Source organism: Culex pipiens, chromosome 3 (assembly GCF_016801865.2).
Source record: "Culex pipiens pallens isolate TS chromosome 3, TS_CPP_V2, whole genome shotgun sequence".
Lineage (NCBI taxonomy): Eukaryota > Metazoa > Arthropoda > Insecta > Diptera > Culicidae > Culex > Culex pipiens.
This window is the reverse complement of record NC_068939.1, coordinates 110,779,813-110,806,856: the sequence shown is the minus strand read 5'-3', so window position 1 is coordinate 110,806,856 and position 27,044 is coordinate 110,779,813. Positions and strand designations below refer to the sequence as shown.

Here is a 27,044-nt window from a genome sequence, read left to right as displayed (position 1 = left end):
GCCAGGAGCTTTCATATTTTTCATTTGTTTTACTGCAACTTTGACTTCCTCACCAGAAACATGGGAATCTGCAGGAAATTCAAAGGTAGAGTTATTAATTGTTGAAATACTATTGGCAACTGATGTTTCTTTACGGCTGGTCATGGAAGTGCCAAGATTATGAGAACTAACAAAATGAAGCCCAAGTGCATTTGCCTTTTCCTCGGATGTAATCAAGGGAGAATCCTCAACAATAAGAGGAGGAATAGGCTTTGGTTTGTTTTTAAGAACTTTAGAAAGTTTCCAAAATGGTTTTGAATAATTCCCAAGCTGGCTTACATGTTTTGAAAATTCTTGATTTCTGATATTGTCAAGTCGGTCTTGTATGATTTTGTTCAAATTGTTCACTGAAATCTTTTTGTCATAGTCCCCAGTCCGTTGATATTGTCTCCTATAAACATTCCTAAGTCTAATCAAGTGTTTAGTATCTACGTCAATATCAGTTACCTTAAAATTAACAGGAACCTCCCGAACGTTGGCAGCCTCTGCTTGGTTGATAGCCTGCTGGATCACCTCCAGCGAACGATCAATATCGGCAGAAGTTTCCGGGTGTTGATCATAGTCGATGTTGCTGTCGACCACTTGCTGAAACTGCTGCCAGTCAACGTTGTGGTAATCTTTCCGGGTTGGTTGCCGCTGCGGAGTAACGGAAGCTCCAACCTCCACAACCACCGGATAGTGATCAGAACTCAGCTCTTCAAACACCTCAGGATGAGCCACGTTCTCAGCCATATTGGTAATGAAGAAGTCGATGATTGAGTGATTCCCAGACCGAGCCACCCTCGTTGGACGATCTGGACTCACAACGTTGTAGTATCCGTTTTGCAGATCGTTGTGCAGAATCACTCCGTTCCGATTCCTCCTGCTGTTGCCCCAAACTTCATGCTTCGCGTTGAGGTCACCAGCGATGATGTACTTTGCGCTCCGCCGTGTCAGCTTCTGGATATCGCTCTTCAGTTTTGCTGCTGAACCATCTCTGGAATTCACCTGACGTGGGCAGTATGCAGCAATGAAGAGTACTGGGCCCACCGAAGTGGGAATTTCCACCCCAACGGCCTCGATGATGTCCAGCTTGAAGTGTGGCAGCCGGCGTGGCTTGAGATCACGATGAACAGCGACAAGCACACCTCCTCCTCCAGAGGTGGTCCTGTCGAGCTGCGTCGCGATCTTGTAGTTTTGCAGATAAACTTTTTCACCGGGCTTCAGATGAGTTTCCGTGATGGCAGCTACGTCGATCTCCTTCTCGCGAAGAAAATCAACCAGCTCTAAGTTCTTCCTCCTAATGGAGCAAGCGTTCCAATTCAGCATCTTGAGGGACCTACGATCCATACTGGATGACGAACGAGGTCAGCACTTCAATCTGCTGGGTCTTGGTTTTGCATCCACGCAGTGCAGCGGACATCTGTTTGAAAATATTGAGGAGTTCGGTTGAGGTGTAAAGATCATTACCATTTTCCTCAACTGCTGGTTCTTGGGTTGGTCTTGGCTCCTGGCTGAAGCCCGGTGGTGACGGTCTCGGCTCCTGGCTGGAACCCGGCCGCGGTTGATTCATCTCAGCTCTCTTCCTGGGATCCAACGGCAACGGTGCCAGGTTCGGGACCTGCCGTCGCGGTTGAAGAGGTGGAAAATTTTGCTCCACCAGGGCTGGAGGAGTTCTACGACGCTGAGGCTGATTCTTCGTCGATGCTTGCTGCCGAATTTTCACGAACTCAGCTCTCTTGGGGCACTTCCGGTCGGTTGACGAGTGCTCACCGTTGCAGTTGAGGCACTTCACCAGCGAATCTTGGATGCACTGGGATGTGATGTGCGCATCGGTACCACATTTGGCGCAACGACGCTTCAGGTGGCAGTTCTTACCTCCGTGCCCGAAACCCAGGCAGTTGAAGCATTGTGTGACGTCACGGTGCACTGGTCGGTATCGCTCCCACGACACGATAATGTTGAAAACCGCTCGGATTGCCTTCAGCTCAGGAAGCGTCGTCGATCCCTTAGCCAAATGCAGCAGGTAGAGCTGGTCACGGTACTTGATGTCTTTGTTGCGTCGGCTCATTTTGTGCACGGCCAACACATCCAGTTTCAAAACTTTTAGCTCGGCAGCTAATTCCTCCACTGGCATGTCGTACAGACCTCTGACGACGATTTTGTACGGCTTATCCATGGCGACATCATGGGTAAAGTACTCCGCCTCGTTTTCGGTCAAGTAATCCTTGACCAGTTGATAGTGCTGCCTGGATTGCACCAGCACCTTAAATCCGTCCTGACACAGACGAATGTTGCCTTGGACTTTCCCAGACTTGATGAGTTCAACCAGCCCCGCTCGAAAGTCGATCGTTGCTGCTGATTGCCTCACATAAAAAGGAGGCAGTTTCTCCTTTCGCTGTTTCACTTCATTCTCCTTTCCTTTCGCTACCTGGTCCTCGTCAGGCAGTCCAGCGAACTTGTTGTTCTTCAAAAGCTGCTCCTCGTGCGACGAAGAGTTCTCCTCCTCCTCATCCATCGGTACAGTACCGTCGCTCTTTTTCGTCTTTTTGCTGTTCGATGTCACTTCCAAAAGCACCTTCCTCTTGGAAATCCCCGGTTTTTGGCCATCAGTTGAGGCCTCAACCTTCCTTTTGGAAATTCCCACTTTTTTGCCTGCTTGAGCCGCAGGTAGGGCGATATTGCCGGCGTTTTGCGCCGGGACGCGACGAGTCATGTTGAATCAGACAACCTTCTCCAACGAATGCTCGGATAACAATGATTTTTCAAATATCTTTTTCTCGTTTCTCAGGAAATTCAAAACCCGGGAAAATTGGACGCCCTATTCTTGAACGACGAAAACGCCTACTTTTCTGTACCAAAATTAACAGATTCAAATAGCAACACTTTTCAAAGTAAATGCTGAAAAGTTCTACTTTTCAGCACTGAAATGGATGCTAAAAAGTTGAACTTTTCAGGAACTCGTTGCAAAACTTGATTTTTTCAGCACTCGTCGTATTTATCCAACTCGGTATGTACGACTCGTGTAAAAAAAACTTCTTTTTGCAACTTGTTGCATAAACTACTATTTACTCGATGAATAAATTACTCTGACCGAATTAAATTTTTCCAACACATATCAAACACGATTTCATTAGATCTGGATATATCATTTGAGCGAATTAAATTTGATCCACCACCAACAAACAATTTGTCCACCGAAGACTGTTCCATAAATCGGCACCGAGTGTAGAAATCGCATCCGCACGCGACTTTGTGAAAAACAACACAAACAACCTGTTTGCTCACCAAGTTCGCGCGTTCTTTGCGAAGAACTGAGAGAGGTGTACCAACGACGAACACACGTGCTTGCATACTGCATACTAGGGTGGCTCGACGTTTGGATAAATAATGTTTGAAAATGATCTTAATCGTTCTGACCAAACCTAGGCTGCAAATTTATCATTCTGAATAACAACGCGATTGTATTGGTTTTATAATATCAATGGAAATTTTCGTGAAATTTTAATTCAAAATTTCAAAAATAGTCAAACTTAGGGTTTAAGCGAAATAAATTTGATGGTTGCACCATGGGAGATGCTTGAAGATAAAAAACTAAAGAAACTATTATTTGCATATTGAGCCACCCTAATCATGCATACTATGGCAGCAAAAACACTAAACCATAAGCGCGCGCGGCTCAGCCCGTCGTCGTCAGAATAGATCGCGAAACACACTCAACCGAAAAAAGCAACAACAAGCCAAACACTCGACAGTCCGTGGTTTTGTGGTTGCCACTTTAGTCTTTGCTCGACTCGCGTTTGGTGCACAAGTCCGTCGGTCGTCAATCCGAAGTCGTCGTCGCGATTTTGTTTCATTCTTGTTTGTGAAAATTCCCACCCTCCTGTGTGAACCTCACAAGAGAATTGCAGCCGAGAGGAGAGGATCCTTGAAACATTCTGTAACCGGTCGCGGCGACCTTGATCCGATCATCCATCCCCAAGAACCAGAACAGCCGGAACAAGTCCAGGAAAAAAAAGGTAAATGTCAACTCTGGGGTGCATTGACGATCAGTGACATTCTTCGATTATGCTCAATGGGACTTCCGTCTTAAAAAAAGGTCAATAGCAAAAATGCATCGAAAATAGACTCTATTTATAGGATGGTGTAGTAATAAAACATCGTTGGTGAATGGTGGTTGCATTTGTTTGAAGTGCAAAACCAAACATAAACATGTCGGATTCAAAACCACACGCATCGAAAAGATGGTTTCTTAGTCAGAAAAAAAACTATTCTAACTTCAATGCAAACGTTAAAAGATTTATTGAGATAATTTCCCACATTGATTTAATTTTATTAAACCCATAGCAGATAGGTTGAGGTAAACAACTACCGTCAGCAGAGGATTCATTGGATCTAGCGGGAGAGATTGGGTCATACAAATTTACAAAAAATTGACTAAAACGAAAATATGACTGCTATCAAAAAGCATGTTGTACAAGATTATCAAAACAATGTTCCTCTAATGCTCATACTTTTTTTCGATATTTTTTTTAATTTTTCCGTGTTCAATGGTCATTTTGAGCAAATTTTTGTTCTACAAAAAGCTTTACTTCTCTAGTTTTATGTTTATATTTTTTAATTTTTAGTATTTTAATTTGCAAATTTATAAAAAATATATATTGTTTAGTTTATGTTTGTTAATGTTTGTTTTTGATCGTATATGGCTTATTGTACCACCTCCTATTATTAGCATTCGCCTTTTAAGTTTTTTCATGTTTTTACAGTCACTTTTTAAATGTTATCATACTTCATATTATTTTTGCATAAATTATTACACCCAAAGCTGGGCAGCACTCATCCGAAGAATAATGGCCTCGAGTCAGAGAACAGTGGTACCATTCACGGACACAGAGAACACAGCTCGAGATGGGCGAGAGAATTATTCCCTCGAGGTTCATCTGCAAAAAAACAAGTTCATCTGTCAAAACAAAAAACCAATAGTGTCGACTACGGGAATCGAACCTGAGATCTTTGACAGACTAACCCAATGACTTTACTTCCTCGGCCACCACAGCTTGGTGACTAAGGAGTGGTCAGATGTCGATGTATGACACTTGTTGGAGATTTATTGTTTCAATTAACGAATGAACACATTTGTTATGATGGTGTGAGTTGGTAGCATTATTCTTTCGATTTTGGCTTTGAGCCCTCAATAAATTTTGAGGGAACGATTCTCTCGACTCTGAATTTTGGGTGTAGAATTAGTAAATGTTAGTAAAAACACAACCAACCCTGACAAAATCACATAAAACAGGTTAAACTGTCAAACCTTAACCTTATTTAAATTTTTTAGAGTTCTTCACTCCAATGCTTTTTGAAGTTCAAAAATTGTTTGAACAATTGTTGTTAATTTGTATTGCTTGAGTTTTTTTTTTTGTTGGAGTGACTTAATCCATCGATTCCATTTTGCATGATTGGTTTCTTCATAAAATTGAGGACCGTGCAATGACAATATTTAACAAAAAACACACAAAAAAAACATCAAAACAAAATAACACATCCTACAAAACACATATAAAACTGTAAACTGGAGCGTTTGGTGCGGTATGTCCACGCATCCTTCCACCCCTATAGATTCTGTGAAATGTGATCTATTCTTAGAATCCTCACTGCGGTAAACACAACGTAGTACGGCTGGCCGCTTTAATTTTTTGTAATACATTTTCGGGTGTTCTCGGATGTACTGCAATTATTAATACTGACAAGAAAAGTGCTTGGGCCGTGATCTAATCACAAGACTTTCCAACATGCTTTAATCGCACCGGCTGCGTTTTTGTTAGATTAGATTAGAAAATCTGTAGCTTGATTTTTGATCGATTTGGTGTTTTCGGCGTTTTTGAAAAAAATACTTTAAAGTTGTTTCAACTCGGAAACGGTGTACTTTATTTGAGAATATTACTTTCCAAAAATCATATTTTTTTCAAGAGTCCATAACTTACCACACCACACCAGCAAAAAATGAATGGAAGTTTGAAATTTAGAATTTTGAACATTACCTCCTTTTCTGTGTATTTTTACTTCAATTTATGTGGCATAGGCAAAATTACACATAAAAAAAACGAAGTTGACTTTATAGCTGTCGGCCACTATTGCTAGTACCAACCACTAGTGTCTTCCTTTTTATCTATAATGACTTCGCCGCCCTGGGCTCGTAAGTGTTTGAGTACGGCACGGGGCGACGGCGCCGGATACCCATATTTACACAAAGAATTTTATAGCGCCCGCCGCGGGATTCGAACCAGCAACCTCTGGATTGTGAGTCCAGTGCGCGGTCCGATTGATCCACACGGGCGGGCAAAATTACACATTTTCCCGTGTTCAGGAGGACACTTTGAGCAACTTTTGTTCTACGAAAAACTTTACTTCACATGTTTTATGTGTTTCTAGGTTTATTTTCACTATTTCAGATTGCATTTATCTTGTTTAGTTTATGTTTATTTTTGGTAGTATATGGTCTATTCAACCACCTTCTATCATAACATTTTGTTTATTTTTTTCATGGTTTTACAGTCACTTGTTCTATTTTTTGCTTGTTTTTTACATTTTCTGCTATAGAAAGGTACCATTATCATTTAAATTGTTCAGTCTAGGACACTACAAAAATTACTGCATACTTCTTTTTACCTAAAACATACGAAATGTTAGTAAAAAACACAGCCAAAGCTGACCCCTAAAAAAAATAATTGTTTAAAACATTTGCAAAGTCTCATCAAACAAGCAGAACCTCCAACCCTAAAATTTTCTAAAATTTTAAGAGTTCGTCATTCTAGTGCTTATAAAAGAGCAAAAATTGGTTGAAAATTGATTTTTGGCTATTGGGTATGGGGTTGGGTTGTAAAGGGTTAAAACGATCGCGATATAACAATCGCTTGCAATTATCACGTTTTTTTTTTTTTGTTTGTTTATTTTGTTTTTATTGTAATTATTTGGATGTAACACCTTTAACCTAGCTTTAGCCGGGACCGGTGGTGTAGTGGTAAGCGTGGTTGCCTCTCACCCCAGTTGGACTGGATTCGATCCCAGACGATCCTGGTGGCATTTTTCGAAGCGAAAAATTCGAAGTTTCATGAATTAAAGTATGTATTTAGATTTTCGAAACAATTTACGTTGATTTTTCTTCTTGTCTCACGTTCATGTTTTCAAATTTGATTAAAAGATGGATTTTAAAAGTTGAAAATCGATCCTAATTTCTAATTGTCGGTGACATCTAGTTGTTAAAATCTAGTTAGATTTAAGAACATTTATTATATTTTTTTCTAGGAACACATTCCTGAAAGTCCCGCTGGTGTTCTGTATACTAAATTGTATGAGCTTTCTATGACTGTGACTAACAAAAACCAACACTAACGAAGGTTTAAACCTTGTTCAAATGTTGTTCCTTTCAAAAACTAAGAAACCTACATTAAAGGTTTGGCAATGCCCTGAAGAACTTTACTTTTACCAGCTAGAATCGACGTTTCTTCCTCACGTTGGTTCTGCGCCCTTTCATGAAAGAATCTTCCAAGCGTGAAAAGTGAGACGGTTATATCAAGAAGCAAACGGTTTAAAGCACGCCGTGGCGGTTTGTTTTGAGTTTACCCCTTTTGCAGAAATAATCACAGTCGTCTGTATTTGTGTATATTTTACCATCTGTTTTAAATTCAACCAGTCGTGGCAGATTCTTACATCACAAATCTACAACATTGACTAAAGAATGTTGAAAACATTTCAACAAAAGCAATTATACAGATTTCAAGAAAAAATGCCGATAAGGCTGGGGTATTTAGAAAGGAAACTGTTGGTCATACTTTTAAAAACTTTTTTTTAGCAAATATCAATCAATCATAAAATCATAATTTTTCAACCAAAGATACGATCAGGCATATCCATAATTCCTAAATGTACAGTTTTTAACTGATGCTGACAATCGCAGATTAAAACGTTTCGATGCACGATTTGTTGCTTAAACCAAATGTAAGCTATCAGCGCTGAAGAAGGCCAGTTTCTTGATTTATTACCGGCGGTTTTGTGGTTTTCATTTGATTGGGTTAAGGTTTTCTAGAGATTTTGCAAAATAAAAAAAACTCAAACATGTATTTTAAATGCAAACTGCGTCCTTCAACTTGGATCAAAAATCGACCCAAAGGACATTCACTTTTCGTATTTCAACAATTTTGACAGTATGCCTTATTTATAACCGCTTGAAATTCTAGCTTGGCCCACCTGCACGTATTAAATGGGCGAGAATTTTGCATGGGATTCTTCTAATTTGCATATCAGAAGATTCAGCAGTGAATAAAATTCGCCAACTTTGAGAACTTTGCACACTCGAGAACTCGACTAACGCAGAATTTAATCATTTTGTGGGTTTGCCAACCGGTTCGTCAGAGTATCGGCATTTTTGCCAGACTCGCGAATATTTAATTGGGATGATTTGAGATATTTATGACCTTTGAAAGTATGAGAATAGCTGGGTTTAGTTCTCCAACTTCCCTGTTTTATTCAAATTGATTATTCAAAATCTGCTGATCATTAATTTGAAAAAAAAAACGCAATGAATTTAAGTTGTTTTTGCATTTTTGAACTCAACGCTGTTATCAGAGGGAGGCATATTTTTCCTATTTAGGGTACGTTATCCATTAGTGGACCCCTTTCCTATAGTGGACCCTCTGAAGGGTTTTGATGAAAAATTCAATAAAATCACAATTTCAAGCGTGTTGTTGTCTAAAGATCATTTATTTGGCATGTTCAGCCTCATTTAAAACAATGTTGACTGACATTGAATAGTCCTTTTCACCAAAATAAGTGTTTTGAGTTCGACATCTGAAATCAGCCATGGCCACTAGCATTTTCACAACAAAACTGCATTTATATTTTATGATTGAATTAACCATCCAATAATTTTTTGACTGATTATTTAACTTCAGCAAGTCGAAACAATGTAAGTTTAAGGATCTTTACTAAAATATAGCGAAGAACTGCCATTTTCGAGCAAAAATAAGGGGGGTCCAATATAGGACAACGAAATCCAAACTTTTCCAAAAGTGGACCCTTGTTAATTTAACCTTCAAAAATGAAGAAAACTGTGTATTCAAGCTAAAGTTTCTCTAAAACATACCGTAAACCGGGGTGACTTTGATAGGATTTCAATTTGATTTTGGAATATTTTCCAACAGGTAAGGTTATTCTCAAGATTATTATTTTTAAAACATGTACTGGGGTAGGCCACACAAAGTCCATGCACTATTTTGGAAACAAGTTTTTTTCAATAGTGTGTAGAAAAATAGTTACGTTGAAAATTCTTAGTTTAAATTCCGGGGTGACTTTGATAGCCATAGTTTTTCTTGTTAAAATCATATTTAAGATGTTCAAATTTTATTTGTACGTTAAATATATCATCACTAAAGTAGTTGATAAAGCTTTTAGGAAAAAAATCAATATTTATACTCAGTTAACTAAGTTTATAAGCTTTTTAGCTAAATACATATAAATTTTGGGTAATATTGTTAAAATGTCGGAACTTTGCCTAAAATTTGTTAGAACTAGTATTGTTTATAAAATTATCGATTTATATTGCATTTTATACTGAATTCAAATCACAAATCACAAGTTTTCAAATTTTACATGAAATTTGTTCAAATTGCTTGCCGATGCGCCAGGTCTAGGGACAACGAATCCATATGCTCTCTTCGGGAAAAATGTTCTCCAGACCATTCCCCATAGGCCTGACCATACCAGAAGTTGGCGCGTGATTTTCCCAGACCTGTAGGAGCGTTTGAACAAAAAGTTCCAATTTCCCATAGTAATTCCCATGTATACTTTAACCCTGATGCGCGCAGCCAGTTTACAACTAAATGAGCTGATATTTGGCATGAAAGTCCCTATGGGCATGCCCTACAAGGGGAACCATACTAAAACTTGATCCGAGAACTTTTTGAAAAACGTACCCACCCTAATAAATATAGCTGTTTTCATGTTAAAAGTACCAAAAATGCTGAAGCCGTAAGAATTTATAATTAATCAAAACTATAGTTAATTGTACTTAACTGAAGCATCATAATTGCAGTTTGAAATGATATTTTATAATAATAAATCAATGAAAAAACATTTTTTTGAATAAAAATGCGTGGTTTTATCAGCAACTGTAAACAAATCTATTATTTAGTTTCGGTCAACCATTTATGTAATTAATATGGAAAAAAATGCATCAGGATTACTTTTTTTAATTATTTTTATGTTTATAGTGGTTTTTGAAACGTTTTCTCTGATCTTTTTCGGAAATAAATGTGTTTAAATGTCTGTTAGGTTTTTTGTTGTTTAAAGCCAAATTTGTTAACAAAACATATTTGTTTATGATGAAAAGTGAGCAAAATCTATCTTTTATTCATTATATTTATCATTAGACCTACACCATGCATCAAAACATCAAATATCGGTTAAATTTGGTATAAAAATAACAGTTTGCCTATAGTGGACCCGGGTCCACAATCGGATTATGGACCCGGGTCCACTATAGGAAAAGGGGGTCCATAACAAGGCAAAAAAACTTTTTTTTCAAATGGCTATTTTTCTGCTCAAAACAAATAACTGATGAAACAAATAGTCAAAATTGTTCAAAAGACTTCAGATTTCATTGGTTTGTACAAAGGGTTATGAAAAAGTGCTTAAAATATGTATTGAAAATTTGTGAAAAATGTGCTTCGGCTCTGCTAGGGGGTCCACTAATGGTTAAAATACCCTACGTGACATTTATCGAAAATGATAGATTGGAACGTGTAAGCTACGGAAAGAGAACACAGCTAAATTGCTCGTACATACCCCAGGTGCGTAAAGATGCCTTTTTAAAGACGTTTAAGATGCCGAACGTATAAAAACATCAATCGAATTGGTGCTGGTGCTGGTGATCGTCTTCGAACGTCGAATTGCCATTTCTGGCACAAACGATCGATAAAAGCATCTGGCAAGTGTGAACAGACTGTTTAATGAGCGACGTTTGTACAGTTGGAGCAAAACTAAAAAAAAAATCTCAACAAACCTTGTAAACAAAATGGCAGGAAATTGAAAAAAAAAATTGTTCTAGCCAAATTTTCCAAGTCACAAATTTCTTGAAAAAAAAGTAACAATTTCGCTTGGGATTTTCATTTTTATTTATTTTAGAAAATGATATTAATCAATGGTTCAATATTATTTTATCATTTTTTTTTAAATAATGAATTTTTTAATCAAATGAATTTTGTTGTCCCTCGTTTTTTAACAATTCAGAAAGAGGGGGAGAAAGAATCTCAAAAAATCAAAAATTGCTAAAAGGTTGGCATAAAATGCAATCATATATTTTTTGTGCAAACAATAAAGACAGTTTTACACCTTTTCTTTTGGAACATTTGGAACTAACAACAAAGAAAAAGAACATACAACCGAGGACGATAAAATATCATGAAAATACCAAAGCATGGTCTTCCTCAGTCAGTCCAGAATATTGTAAAAGAACTTTGTAATGAAGAAACCCCAGCATGTTTTACTTTGTTTAAAAAGGTATTAGCTTTACCATTCCAATGATCTGAGAAAATCTGAAAAAGCTTTCAAAAGTTATAAGCACTTATTGTTGTTTTAGTAATTTATACACTTTTTTCAAAACTGTTGATGAAAATTATGTATGATACGATTTACAATATTGATAAAATAAAACCTTTGTGAATTTCATCTCTTTGAAAAAAATAGAGTTTAATAATCACGACCAACATTTGAAAAAGGCAAATAATTGGCTATAAGCTCTTTTTAAGGAGTGAGATATGATTTTGAATTTATGTAAACTTCTTTTCCAATTAGGTGAGTAAATTTCACAATGGCTATATTTATGACATAAAAAAATCAGATCATTCCAAGGATCATTCCTTTTTTTAAGCAGTTTTTTGTGTAATTTTCCTGCTCGTTTCTAAACCCAAATGCTTGCAAAAATGCATTTGTCTTCTGATAAATGTAAAAAAAAGGTGATCCAAAAATTAAATGAAAATAAACCCATAATATTCATCAAAATTTCTGAGAAAGAAGTGTATAAGTGGCACTATGTGCTCATAACTCTTGATAAGTTTCTCAGATTTTCCTTAAATCATTGGAGAGGTAAAGTTAATACCATTCCCAATAAAACAAAACATGTTGAGGTTTCTTTCAAACCCCATTCTTATTAACAATCTTCCGGACTTAAGTCAAAATATGTGTTGACGTATGTTTTGAAGTGACCGAGCCACGAAGCCTAGTGGCCTTTGTAAATGCGACCCCAATATGGGGAAAAAATACTTTTTTTATCTTTTGAAGTACTAAAAACAACATAACAGTTTTCAATAGGGACTCATGGAACACCAAGACAAATGCTCCAATAAAATTGTAGAGAGTTTTCTCAGGTATTAGAGAATAATTAATTTCACAAAAGTTCTTTTCAATTACAAATTCAATTTCCAAAAATTATATTGAAAAAAAACTCCATGTGTATTTTTTTTCTATCAGCAATTCCATTTGAAAAGAGCCTAAACCGAAAAAAAAGTTCTCCGATCGGGCTCAACATTTTTCTGGGGGTTCCTTGGCCAAAATAATTAGACCCGTATTTTTTTTTGTTTGGCCATTAGGGTGACCTACATCGTGCTAGGGTGGTTCAAAAAATGGCAATTTTCGTAATTTTTCGTAAAAACCTCTTTTTCGAAAAATCATATCTCCGCGCCATTTCATCCGATTTTAGCTGTCTTAGACGCAAAAGAAAGGTGATGAGTTTGGCTATTTGGGAAAAATAGTAAGAAGTTTCAAAAATCTAGCTTACCATTTGAAAAAGTCGCATGAAAACTTAAAATGGCGTTTTGACCGTGTCTGGACCAAAGAGCCTATGTCTGAAAATATTGTTATCGGATTCCTCGATTCACATAACATATCAAAAAATTGGCGATGTCGAACCGTACGTTTCGGAGATATGATTTTTTGAAAATAAAAACTGAGTTTTTCGAAAAATGACGAAATCGGCAAAAGCTTATCAAAATTTTCGTAATTGAAAGACGCAACTTTTGGTACCATAACATCTATAGGTCATCGCTGAAATTTTAAAGTCATCGCAGTTTTAGTGAAAAAAGTTGATTTTTTACCGATTTCGTCATTTTCCCATTTTTGCGCGTGGCGCGTCGAAAAACTCAGTTTTTATTTTCAAAAAATCTTATCTCTGAAACGTACGGTTCGACATCGCCAATTTTTTTATTTGTAATGTTAATTTTTTCGAGGAATCCGATAACAATATTTTCAGACATAGGCTCTTTGGTCCAGACACGGTCAAAACGCCATTTTAAGTTTTCATGCGACTTTTTCAAATGGTAAGCTAGATTGTTGAAACTTCTTACTATTTTTCCCAAATAGCCAAACTCATCACCTTTCTTTTGCGTCTAAGACAGCTGAAATCGGATGAAATGGCGCGGAGATATGATTTTTCGAAAAAAGAGGTTTTTGCGAAAAATGTCGAAAATTGCCATTTTTTGAACCACCCTAGCACGATGTAGGTCTTCCTAATGGCCAAACAAAAAAATACGGGTCTAATTATTTTGGCCAAGGAACCCCCAGAAAAATTTTGGGCCCGATCGGAGAACTTTTTTTTCAGTTTAGGCTCTTTTCAACTGGAATTGCTGCTATTTAAAAAATATATAGCTTGGCTAAAAACATCCGTTATGCACTATAGCTCAAAAGTTGGCACTTTTTTTTCTACCAAAACACATACAAAAAGAGATAAAAATAAGGGGATAATGTGTGTCAAAATGGTTATTTTTTAGATCAACAGTAAAATGAAAATTGTTTCTGTGAACTCATTTTTTAACTAAGACAAAATCATAACCTACAATTTTGCCGAAGATACCAATCAGAAAATTTCCCAGTTACGGGTTTTCGAACGTTTTCATGGCACTTTTGTATGCACAATAGCCTGTCCCATTTTGAGGTCATTTCGAGGAATTTCAGGTGCTCACTTCTTAGATGATAGATTATGATGTTAGGAACAATGTTTTCTTAGACAAGAAAAAATAATAAAATACTTTCTCGCACCCCCTAGTCGATTTACTGAAAAAAGTCACTTTTTTGAACAAATTTTCTGAAATCGCTTGGAATCAATACAAAAACTGTTTCGATCAGGTGTGTATTATCTTCAAACGATAGGTTTTTGTCCTTAGATTAAGATGCACTATCAATATTGGACGAAAATTTAAGTTTTTGGACTCTCCCAGGCGGATTTGTGTCGAAAAAATCGCATTTTTTCGAAACTTTTTTCAGAAATGTTCATTTAATTTAGGGTAGCCTATTTTTCCCAGTGAAACCAATACGTGCAGCTTGTAGGAAATTTCATGGCGAACATTTTTCCCTCTGAGAAAATGCAATTTCGACACTCCAGAGCCGAGATATTTGAGTTTTAGTGAGGAAAAAAGTGCCAATTTTCAAAATTTCTCAAAATTCAGAAGCAAGGCCTACTAATTACACGATGTAGCAAGCATAATATGTCTCAAAGGTCAGGGTATGCTTTTTATAGTAATTTTGGCCGCTGAATCCGAATCTGAAATCAAATTTCGTGCAAACAGTGATGTTTTGGAGCTACACCCTTTTGGAATGTTATTTGCGTGTTTAAGAGGCAGTTTTTGTAAATATTGGTCGTATCAAGGTGCTCCGATTTGGATGAAACTTTCAGCGTTTGTTTGTCTATACATGAGATGAACTCATGCCAAATATGAGCCCTCTAGGACAAAGGGAAGTGGGGTAAAACGGGCATTGAAGTTTGAATTTTCCGAGGATTTCGAATATGACAAAAGTGAGACTAAAAAGTGCCGCTATGGATGCCTACAGGACAATAACTAACGTTGTAAAATGTTTGTTATAGAAAAATCGAAAAACTATGAGAAAAACTGCGATTGGCCAAAAAAGTTATTACCGTAGGCTTATAGTCCATGAAATTCCCTAACTTGAACTAAAAGAGTATGGGTGTTGGAGGCTGTTGCAAAAATATATTGAGGTTTAAAAAAAAAAAACAATTTTTAACAGTAATTTGCAAAAGCTATGAGAAAAAGTTAAACCAATCTTGGATGTCTATGGCTCATTTTGAAGTGCTTCAAAAGACCATGCAAATGCATCTAAGATAGTTGGAATTGATGAAGTTTTACTTAAATGCGAGCAATTTTAAGATTTTTTTATGTTTTTTGGACCTCAATCTTCAAGACCCGTTTTACCCCACTTCCCTTTGTCTTAGAGGGCTCATATTTGGCATGAGTTCATTTCATGTATAGACAAACAAACGCTGAAAGTTTCATCCAAATCGGAGTACCTCGATACGACCTCTAGAACAAACCGAGCAATATTTACAAAAACTGCCTCTTAAACACGCAAATAACATTCCAAAAGGGTGTAGCTCCAAAACATCACTGTTTGCACGAAATTTGATTTCAGATTCGGATTCAGCGGCCAAAATTACTATAAAAAGCATACCCTGACCTTTGAGACATATTATGCTTGCTACATCGTGTAATTAGTAGGCCTTGCTTCTGAATTTTGAGAAATTTTGAAAATTGGCACTTTTTTCCTCACTAAAACTCAAATATCTCGGCTCTGGAGTGTCGGAATTGCATTTTCTCAGAGGGAAAAATGTTCGCCATGAAATTTCCTACAAGCTGCATGTATTGGTTTTACTGGGAAAAATAGGCTACCCTAAATTAAATGAACATTTCTGAAAAAAGTTTCGAAAAAATGCGATTTTTTCGACACAAATCCGCCTGGGAGAGTCCAAAAACTTAAATTTTCGTCCAATATTGATAGTGCATCTTAATCTAAGGACAAAAACCTATCGTTTGAAGATAAAACACACCTGATCGAAACAGTTTTTGTATTGATTCCAAGCGATTTCAGAAAATTTGTTCAAAAAAGTGACTTTTTTCAGTAAATCGACCAGGGGGTGCGAGAAAGTATTTTATTATTTTTTCTTGTCTAAGAAAACATTGTTCCTAACATCATAATCTATCATTTAAGAAGTGAGCACCTGAAATTCCTCGACATGACCTCAAAATGGGACAGGCTAATGCACAACACCCAATTTTTTATGGAGACTTGTATGGAGAAACAAAAGATGTAACCTTTTTGTTATATTTGGACAAAAGGAATCGATGAACAAAGTTTCATCGAAATTAAAAAATGAAATTCGAGAAAAAGAATGTTAGATAATTGCTTCTATATAGAAGTATTTTTCAAAATTGAAATAAAAATTCAGCGCGTTATAAACTCGATTTTTCGGCGATTCATGCTGAAAAAAACCTTTTATTTTTTTATTTGTTTGCATTAACTGCTACAGTGGACTCTCTCTGTGTCGATATTGAAAGGACCGTCGAAAGTGGGAGGTATCAAATTATAGAACGAAAAAATCAAAGCATGCTATTTGAAAATTGCATTTTTTATACCAAATTAAATGTTATTTGTTATTTAGAAATTTTGTTAGTTCAAGAGCTAACCTATAGTCACCCCAACTGATGGTATGTAAAAAACATGCCAAACACTCCCCTTAACGTTTCCACTTAATTTTTGGCCTTTCTCATAATCATTTCTCAAATCGACGCCAACATTTCAAAAAGCATCTTGTACAAACCATGCGTTTTGAGAAAAACGCATTTGAATGTTGAGCATCCATTTTCAATTCCCATTTTAATATAAAAGCAAAATAAGATGTTCTAATAATAACAAACGATGAAAAACGTTGCTTTTATTGATACTTGATCATCCAAATTCAATAAAACATTATTTCCGTAATTTTATTTGAGAAAAACAAACATAACTTCTTTTGAAATCACCAACGTCGATATCACCTTGCTGTCATTGAGGGGGACGCTTTGTTATGATTCGTTTTTCTTCGCTAAATGTACATGGCGCTTTGTTCATGATGCTTTTTTTTCGTCACGAGGTACATGTAGTCTTTTGTTTGACAGGTTGACAGGGCTATATAAACAGGGACTGCTGATGGCAGAGATTTTGTTTATGTTACTTTATTTAAAATCAAAAAGTCTGTTTAGACTTTACTGACGTAACTTTTGCTCATTTTTGGTGGAGAGGTAGCTTATTAGGAGTACTTTCAGAATATGCAATAACCCAGAAAGTGTCAAAATGTACATGATGCCTTTTGAAATGTTACCGTCGAAATATACGTTTCAAATATTATTCAAAACACGGATGTTTGACATATTTAAGGTTTATTAAATTACCTTAAATTTAGAATAATCGACAAATCCACTTTCAAGCTCCACGACTCGTGCAGAAGATACACCACGGTCATCAATAAACATATTTACATTAACCTTCTTCAAACATTTGCCCGTCGTAATTATCACCTCGCCAATTTAGCTTTTGAATAATTCACGTCAAGTTTTGCCTTTCTTTCACTGTCATTGTGTACAAGAGTGCGAATCGGCCCGTGACGACTAGTTTTGGTGCGCTAAGTTAATAACTTGTCATTGCTACCGTGCATTACAACTAGCAGCAGCTATAGATCGGGGCGTCGTCCATTTCGACGAGGTTCAATTGCTCATCGCAAAGTTCATCATCTAGGGTGGTTTGTTTATTAACAATTAGCAAGTGAGCAGCCAGTAGTGTAATGTACACTCACTCGTGACCCACACCTGCGAGACTGTGGCCGGATGGAAGGCCGACTGGGTAATTTCCAACCTGTCCATGTGACATCCAGATTTGTTACCTTGTTTGAAGGTTACGACCAACTAGTACCTACAATGTTTTGTAAAATTGATTGCTTTAAAAAGTGCAATGAATTAAACCATTAAAATGCGCGGGGAACAAAAGAATTTTGATCATTCACTGTCTTAAAAATAACCAGCAAATCATAAATAATGCATAACCTTTTTATTTTGATGTGCACTCGAGTAGTACTTAAGACTTCCAGTTAATTTGTTCTAATGAGTTGAGAGTAACAGTTTATAATTTCGACTTTAAAATATTTTATTAAACAATCAAATTCGCCTCGATAGACAAACATGAATTTAGCTGCACTCCCCCTCATGCAAGGGGAGGACTCATTAAATGCCGTGACGATTGAAGAATTGTTTTTGTGTGTAAACTTGCCAAACCGGATTCGTATAGTATGCCGACTTGTAACGAAAGCAAACTGTTTGAAGCATCATCGGTATGAAGAAGCTCACACGCCACATTAATAACTATCGACACTGCTGGCTTCAAGGTTACAAAAACCGGCATTTTTTTTCTTCCCGTCAGCAGCCCCTCTCTAAGAGGTGTTTGGGGTCACCGTTTGGTGGCTCACAGTTGGAACTTTCCGTTGAATTATTGATAAGAGAATGTCTCTATATGACTATCGGGAAGTCGTTTTGTTTGACATCTCTGACAAGTCGTCGATGTCGTGCTAACTTATCGCACGTGCATTTTGGGTCAAATTGAGTTAAGAACGCCATTTTGTGCAGCTCACAATGCCTCACTTTTTGACCTTCACAGATCCCTAAAATTCGATTTCAATCCTGAGATATCCAATAAAACCCGAAACCGAATATCCTTGACACATCCTGAAAATTGATGTAAGTCCGTCAATTGTCCAAAGGGATTTCAAGTCAGAACGCGTTTGACATACGTACATGTCCGACTTACGTAAACATTTGTAATTATAACTTAGAACTTCGGCAACCAAATTCAACCAAACTTTGGGACAATGCTCAGAACCTGTTAGTTACATTAAATACATTTTTCTCGGAACGTCAGAAAGCGACATGCGACAAGTTAGAACGACAGCGTGTGTGACGAATATTGGTGCACATCAGAGTGCATCAAACGTGATTTTTTGCGGGCATTCAGGGGCTTGTTTCGGTGGGCAAAACTTTTCCCAAATCTCAAATATGAACTTGAATTTTAAATGGGGATTTATCTGTTAAAATCCGGCCTTGAAAAAAATGGTTCATATATCATTGATGTTTTGAGCCTAGTTATGAGCACTCTGGAGTGATGGGTTGTGAACATTCGATTTTTTTTATGAAAGGTGACTGAACGCTTCCTTAGCCTTCACTTTGTCAAATTAAATTTGACATTCTGCTATCGTTGTCTCACACACGAACGAATGAGCGCAAAACAAAGTCACTCACACAGTCATTTTACTCTCATCACCTCTCTCATTCGCGTAGAGCTCGTTTGTATGAATTCTACAGACATTTCTATCACCTTCCCCATGACTGCATTCAAATGATTGTTATCACCACTCAGCACCGAACAAGCACGAAAGAGAGAAACAGGAAATAAAGAGAGAGAGAGAGATATAGAGAAAGAGAGAGAGAGAGAGAATGCGTCTTCGTGCGCGCGCGGCTGCTTGAGTGTTGAGCTTGGACTTGACGTGAATAACTTCGTGTGCGTGTGCGTACGGAGAGACTGTGCCCAGAAATTTTAACAATTAAAATTGTTGATTTTACTTTCGTAAATTTTAACAAAAACGTACTTGTCACTGCCAATTTTCAGTTAAATTAACCAAAATTTAGTATTAATTTAATAACCTGTTTGTTGAAAATGCTAGAGGCAAAAAGCTAACAGATTTCCCGAACTCGAATGAACGTGCTCGACTGTTAGCTTTGGTTTTAGGAAAATCAAAAATTTTGTTGGTTGAATATAATTAACAATTGGTTGAATATTTAAAAGACGAACTTGGGTTTGTTTACGTCTGTCATTTGAAGTCAGGATTCGAACGAGAGCGGTCGATTTGTTAAGTTTGTGTTGTTAATTATGAAGTGAGAGGATGTGAAAGGTGAAAATTACACTATTTGTTCAATGTTGAAGTGGCAAATCAAAGTGTTGCAACTGGGGAGGTAGAATTGGTGAGTAGGTTTGTTGATGATTTCTTTGCAGGTGATAAACTATAAAGAGCAAGAGGACGACCTTCGCCATGAGGACCTCTAATGCGAGTGAGTTGACCACGTTATAATAATGTTTGATGGAAAGAGAGGGCAATAGAAGGGAGATGCAGGCCAACTCTTAACGGATAGAGCAGCCCGGGCAAATTTAACAAAATGTTGGTTAATCCAAGTAAGTATGGGTTTATTTTTGCACAATAATTTATCTTATGTGATTCTTATTAGAAAACTGAATCATTAAAAATCTTCGTGCTTACGACGGATAAAATCTTAATGAACCATTCTTTTTTTCAGAATCATCAATTATAAAATACATAGAAATGCGTACACATGACAACATAAAAATAGAGATGAAGTAAAATATCAAAAAATAAAAATATATAAAAGAAGATAATTATTATCTTGAAAATTTTGTTGCAATACGACTGCTCAATAAACTGGTAAGTTAAACTCGTAATATTTTTTTCAGGAATCGGAGTACGTTGAATAAATTGAATCAAATGCAGTGAAAGTGTGTTGCCAAAAGTAATTGTTAAATTAATGCAAGCTTGGTAAGTAGCATTATTGATATTTCTTCTTTCCTCATTATAATTACATTTATTTACGTTCCTTTTTTCAGTTTATAGCCGAAATTAAGAATTTTGTATTAAATTACTAATAAATTTCACATGTCTATTTGCAGCAAAAGGTTCACTTTGGTGAAAATTCTGTGTCCCATCACAAAAAAAAATAAACCTGAGACCGTTGTAGATGATGATGACTTATCGGATGATTTCACAGTGATGGTAAGTGAATACAACACTTAATTTTATACAACATAATAAAAATATAAGCTTAAACTTGATGAAAATTTTGCTCGGTTTCTATTTTTAAGGAATTGACGAGAAATTTGTAATATATGCTTTTTTTATTTTTTTTTAAGATTAATGCAACGTAATTTTTTTTAAACATTAGTCAAACTTTACATGTTTTATAACAACAGTTAAAAATAGTTTTGTTTTGATGCTTTTTAACAGTAATTTAACAACTTAATGCAAAAAAAAACAAATTAGTACAAAACGTTAAATTTTTAGGCAGAATATATGCGAAAATAAAAACACTCAGCATTAATTTGTGAGGCATTATTACAAAATTTACTGCAAATTCAATAAAAATACAACAGCTAATTATTGACTACATGTACGAATGTTTTTCTGTATTCAAGTAAGACAATAGTTAAAATATAGCTAGAAATTCGGTCCAGCCTACATCGTTAGATAATTAAAGAAAATATATATCATCACTTACATAAATTATGTCTATTTAAGAAATGATTTGTTATAAACCACTAATAATTTGCTGCATGCAAAAATATTTCGGTTGATACAACAAAAAAAAAAAAGTTGAAAAATATTTCCCAGCCAGTTTTTAACAGAATATTCCACAATATTTCAGCTGAAAACAATAAATTTTTGGTTAATTTTCTGAAAAAAATATTCTAGCAGTCGACTGCTAGAATTTTTTTCGGCCGTTTAACCAACAAAAATGGCAATTCCAACTATATTTTTAGTTAATTTTAGTTACTGGTGGTCAGCAATTTCGGGTTAACAAAATCAACAATCGATTGTTGAAAAAAAGCTGTGTAAAAAAATAACCCATACTTTTAGTTAAATTAACCAAGATTTTCTTAGATTTGCCCCGGCCGGTCTCTCCGTGCGTGAATAAAATCGTCGCAGCATTCAGCGATCGAGTCGTCATGAAAACTGACTGATTATCTCTTTCAAATTTCTAGCAATCAATATCATTGATTTTTTTTAGCATTGCTCTAGAGCTCTGTATGGGCCTTCAAAGGATGACTCTGTTCTAATTTCAATTGTGGAGTTAGTTAAAGTTGCATTAAAAGGCGTTTAATCTACACAAGCTGGAGTCAGAACAGGAGTCGTCAAAAAATCTAACCATCTCTAAAGCCATGAAAAAATCTTGGCTCGTGATTGAAAAATTGAATTGATTGAAAAAGCGTTAAAAAAATTAAATTGCAAGTCACGGTTTAAAAAATGTTATGCTAAAAGTGTTATAGAATGCATTATTGCAATCATTAGTTTCCAAAATATCTAAGTACGGATGATTTTTTTTTTTTTTTGCGGTGCAGACATTGAAATTTCATAACATTTTACACCCAAAGTTAAAGACCGAGCAGATAGTACTCCCGAAAAGAAACGTGAGGAAATTACTATTTGGCGAGAGAATCGACATCTCGCGTGTTTCTTCGTTCATTGAAACAGTTCATCCCATTGTGTGGCTTATATGGGCAAATAACCGTCACTTAGTCACCGAACCATTGTGGCCCATACGGTAAAGGCACGGTTCAATATGCCGAAGGTCTTGAGTTCGAGTCTCGGTACAGGCACTTTTTTTTTTTTGATGGATGAACTTTTTGGAAAATTGAACCCATGAGTAATTTCTGGATTTATCCTCTCCGTCCGCACACAGTACCATTTTACTACCGAACCGTGCTCTTTATCCTTTCGTATGCCGATGCCCAGTTCTGGGTGTTAATATATTTAAATGAGCCCAAACATGCTTAAAATGATTATCAAATGCAAAAAAAAAAGTATTGCAGATTGTTTTTCTATTTTCATTGAATTTTTAAAAGTTTTTTGAAAATATTTTCCCTTGTCCCATGTTTTTTTCGGACCTTTTTTAAGGAGGGTGGGGGGGGGTGGGGGCAGCGTGAGAGAGCAACAAACACTTTGAAAAAATTTGCACCGTCAAATTATCATTTTAGATGACAAAAATTTCACGATCCATGTCCATACAAAAAAGTTTTGTTTTTGTGCGGACAATTGTTCACATGGTTGATCCCAATAAAGGTTTTTTCTATATCACTAAAAAAGCGTAATTTTTTTAAGAGACGATATAGACGACGATACAAGAGACGATAATGTAAAAAAATACAGCGGATCAAATTTTAGCATTTTGTGATAGGGACCATCCATAAACCACGTGGACACATTTTTGGGAATCTGTTACCCCCCCCCCCTCCCCCTCGTGGACAATTGTCCATACAAAAAAAAACTTGGGACAATCGCCATACCCCCCCCCCCCTAAAGTGTCCACGTGGTTTATGGATGGTCCCATACTTTTAAAACAAAAAAAAAATGAAAATTTGGCCTGAGCCGAGAAACAAAAACTTTGGAAAAGTGTTTTACCAGCCTTATCGGTGTAAACATTAATATCTGAAATTTAAGCCTATCCAATTAACTGTAAGCTTTCCAAAATACATTTTTGATGAATTTACTTTTTACTTAAACGTTGAAAAACAAATATTCTAAGTCGGCGTTGTGCTATCTTGTCACATGTGCAATTTGGGCCAAATTGAGTTAAGAACGCCATTTTGTGCAGCTTTCAATGCCTCACCTTTGGCTTCCACAGGTCACCAAAATTGAACAATGTAATGGATAAATAAAAACATCATTCGAAATAACTTCTAGATTAGGGATAGTCAAACTAAATTAACAATACCAACTAAGGCCGTTGCAAATATTTTTTGAAGTTTATGTCCCTTGACTCTGACTGAAGTCGAGGGGGGGGGGACAAAAATTAAAAAAAAAACAAAAAAAAAATTACAGGCCAGGGTTTCAACATTTGTTTGTGTTTGTGGTGCTGAACATTGTAATTTAATAAAAGTTCAAAATATGTTTAAGCCCAAACAAGCTAAATATGATTATCAATGCAGAAAAAGGCATTTTGGATTGTTTTGAGTTTATTAGACTTCTATTCCATTGAAATTTCTTTTTGAAAAAATATTCATTTTGCCTCCTGATTTTTCGAACCAATTTTTAAGGGGGCGACATAAACTGTAAAAAATATTTGCAACGGCGCCTAAATCAAATGTTTTAAAATTTCACAAAAACTTGCAAAATGTTAAAACTATATTTTTGGGACATTTTCTTCTTTCCGACTTTTTGGAGAAAACCGATAATTTCCGACTTATTCCCATTTTTAAATAGATTTGCTAACTTCAACATTTCCACGACATGGTTTGCCACCCGTTAACTGTAAAGTCAGTTTTAAAGATTGTACCAGAACTTTTTTTTTCTTATACAAATGGTTTCATTCGGTCAACACTAATCCCTTCAACGTTCATCTCTTTTTCGCCAATCTTCACTCGAGACAAATGACGCAAATAACGATGATTTACGCACATCACTTGGTTTAATGGTTAACTGCTTAATTCAACTCTAATTTGCAGAACGTATAAATTAAGCAATTTGAGTAGCATTAATAAAGTGTTGTTTATTTTTAATGCCTCTTTTCAAACTTTGTTTAATAATGAATAAAAATAATGCTTAAACATTAATATTGGAAATTTATTTTACAACAGTCAAATTTGTAACATTAAAATTTGCAATAATGAAATGATTTTTTAATCGTCCTCGCTATCTACCACTGAAGCGGCCTTTGAATTTTAGGCAACGCGTGTCGGCGTCTCGTGAGAAAGGAAATAAAATAATAAACCGTTTTTGTTTTTGCGCGCGACATCAACCACACTCATTAGGTGAATACATGTATTTTTCTTGTGCTGCGAGTGTCCGACCAGCTTGCCGCTGGTTGACCTTCGCGAATTTTGACCAAAATCAAGTCAAGTTTAACAGCAAAAGCATGTCATTATGTGGGGTAGATACCTTGGCAAATTTGCGTGTATGTCTTTTTTGTGAATTTGATGCCTCTCTTAAGATTTTTACCCTTTTGAATATTTTGGATTGCAAATTAAAGAATCTATTGTTTTAAAAAATATTTGTAGAAACTATACCATTTGAATACTTTGAAAACATTTCTTTTCCTTTCCCCAGACTCTCTACCACAACCCGTGACCATGACCATGGCACACGACCTAGGCTACGACCTGGAGGAAGCCCTAAAGCGGGAAGGACTGAACCGGAATGACCTCGTCGCGCTGCGATCCCCGCCCATCGAGGGCGTTCCGCTGGACATCACCGACCGGCTGCTGACCTGCTTTCTGAGCGCGTGCAACCAAAACATCGACGAAACCCGCAAGGTCATCAAGATCTTCTACGACGCCCGGCGGGACGGCCCCGAGCTGTTCAACGATCGGGACCCGTTCAGCCCAAAGATTCGCCAGTGCTTCCAGAATCAGTGAGTTTCGAGGGGTTTTTGGAGGGGAGATCTAATTAATCTAATTACTTTTCATCTGCAGAGACTACTTCCCACTTCCGCCGACTCCCTCCGGTTATTCCGTGGTGTACCACAGGTTGAGCAGTCCCAAGGCATCCAACTACTGCTTTGACGAAGCCGTCAAGACGTACTTTATGCTGCTGGAGTCGTGCCTCACCACCGACGGTCCTCGACCCGGGCTCATCTGCCTGTTCGACATGAGCAACGTGGGTCTGACCCATCTGCTGCGCGTCAAGATCAGCACAATCCGCAAGTTCTTCCACTACCTGCAGGACGGTCTTCCGGCCAAACTGAAGGCCATCCACGTGCTCAACGCGGTGTCCTTCTTCGACAAAGTTCTCTACATCATCAAGCCGTTCATCCACGCGGAAATTCTCAAGATGGTGAGCAATGGTAAAGAATCCAAAACCCAACCAAATCTAATCAACGACCTCCCTCCTCCAGCTGTTCCTGCACGGCTCGAACGACAGCCTGGAGTCGCTGTACGAGGACTGGATCCCGCGCAGCTGTTTGCCCTCGGATTACGGCGGTGAGCTCATGTCGGTTGCGGACCTGCACCAGGAGCACATTAGAAAGTTCGAATCGATGCGACCTTACTTCCTGGCCGAGGAACGTCAACGGAACGGCAAGGGTGACGACGACTCGGTACTGATAGACGGGGCGAGCAAGAAAATGAAATCGTTGGACATAGATTAGCATTTTGGAATTGGTTTCGTTACGCGCTTAGTCGTTAGTCGGTGACCTGACGGGTGCGGGTCAGTTTGAGGTGGGAAACAAAATAATCAAAACCTTCTAAACTAAAACAAACGATGTGATAAATAAATTGGACAGTTCCCCGAAGAACTGATTGTTGCAGAGCACAAAACAAACAAATAATGTACGATGGGTGGTGAGGGGTAATTTTTTAATAAACTGTAACATTATTATTATTTTAAACCGTTTTGCCTTCCTCACCTCACTGAGGCAAGGTTATAAAATCACTCAAAAATTGAACTTTTTAAATAAGCCTTCCAGATATACCTTTACGTATACATATCGGCTCAGAATCAAATTCTGAGCAAATGTCTGTGCGTGTGGATGGACGTAGAATTTTTTTTCTCACTCACTTTTCTCGGAACTGGCCCGACCGATTTTGTACGGATCTATGTTTTTGGTTTCGCCTTCAGGTCCTTTAAGTCTTTTTTTAATTTCATCCGGTTTGGTGCAGTACTTCAAAAGTTATGTTAGAAAAACTGTTTTGGTTGATACTAAAAAGGGTCATTATTTACATAATTTGAAAGCTCCGGCGGATAGCTGTCGGAACTTTCCGCTCAGTGCACGCACACAAACTTTGCAGTGCTTTCAAATGAATAATTAAATTTATCATAGATGGCAGCACTCAGATGTATAGTGTCTTTACTAAGTAAGCGTTAGCCAAAGCATTCAGGAGGAAGGCAGCAACCACCGTTTTTTTGTTTCATTTCAATTACGGACTTCACTGATGCGGTCAGTATTTCAAATGTCATCGATTCTTCTGACAGTTACCATATAACGCGTCGCTCAACTCAAGATACGTTTTTCGGATGATTTTCAGGTTTTTCCACAGCATCAAGACAACATAATTCAACTTTCGACACCAATGGACTTTTTTCACCAATGGATCCTGCTTCCCAGCTGCATTCAATGACTGTGCAGGCAAATTCATCATCATCCTACGCGAGTGAATTTATCCACTGTCTCCGGAGGATTGGGTTTTTTGGGAACCGGTGATTCAAGATTCTACCATGAGTCGTGAGTTGCTTTATTTTTTCTCTGTAGAGTATAATGTTGGCTGTTTCTGTTCATCGTGAAGTGGTAACAGGCTTATCTTCTCCACCGGGCGTTTCCAAAACCCCCGAAGCCGTCTTGAGTGTTTCTACCCGTACAACACCATCATCCCCGCGATGCACATTGTGA

At 37.0% G+C, this 27,044-nt stretch overlaps 1 protein-coding gene across 2 annotated transcripts; it reads left to right on the top strand.

Moving 5' to 3' along the window:
• Positions 1-3,793: 3,793 nt before the first annotated feature.
• On the top strand, positions 3,794-26,045 carry LOC120429664 (alpha-tocopherol transfer protein-like). Of its 2 annotated transcripts, none has more exons than XM_039594694.2 (4): positions 3,794-4,037; positions 24,767-25,070; positions 25,132-25,492; positions 25,554-26,045. In XM_039594694.2, the coding sequence occupies exons 2-4, from the start codon at positions 24,790-24,792 to the stop codon at positions 25,803-25,805; spliced, it is 894 nt and encodes a 297-aa protein (XP_039450628.1). In that variant the 5' UTR covers positions 3,794-4,037; positions 24,767-24,789; the 3' UTR covers positions 25,806-26,045. The 2 variants fall into 2 exon arrangements, with proteins under 2 accessions (XP_039450628.1, XP_052565746.1); XM_052709786.1 differs by lacking the exon at positions 3,794-4,037 and adding an exon at positions 23,494-24,614.
• Positions 26,046-27,044: the final 999 nt, after the last annotated feature.

Coding starts and splice junctions, on each gene's coding strand:
- LOC120429664 (XM_052709786.1), top strand. CDS start 24,584: ATGTGGGGTAGATACCTTGGCAAATTTGCGT. Junction 24,615..24,766: donor ATACCTTGGCAAATTTGCGT/GTATGTCTTTTT, acceptor TCCTTTCCCCAG/ACTCTCTACCACAACCCGTG. Junction 25,071..25,131: donor CGCCAGTGCTTCCAGAATCA/GTGAGTTTCGAG, acceptor TTTCATCTGCAG/AGACTACTTCCCACTTCCGC.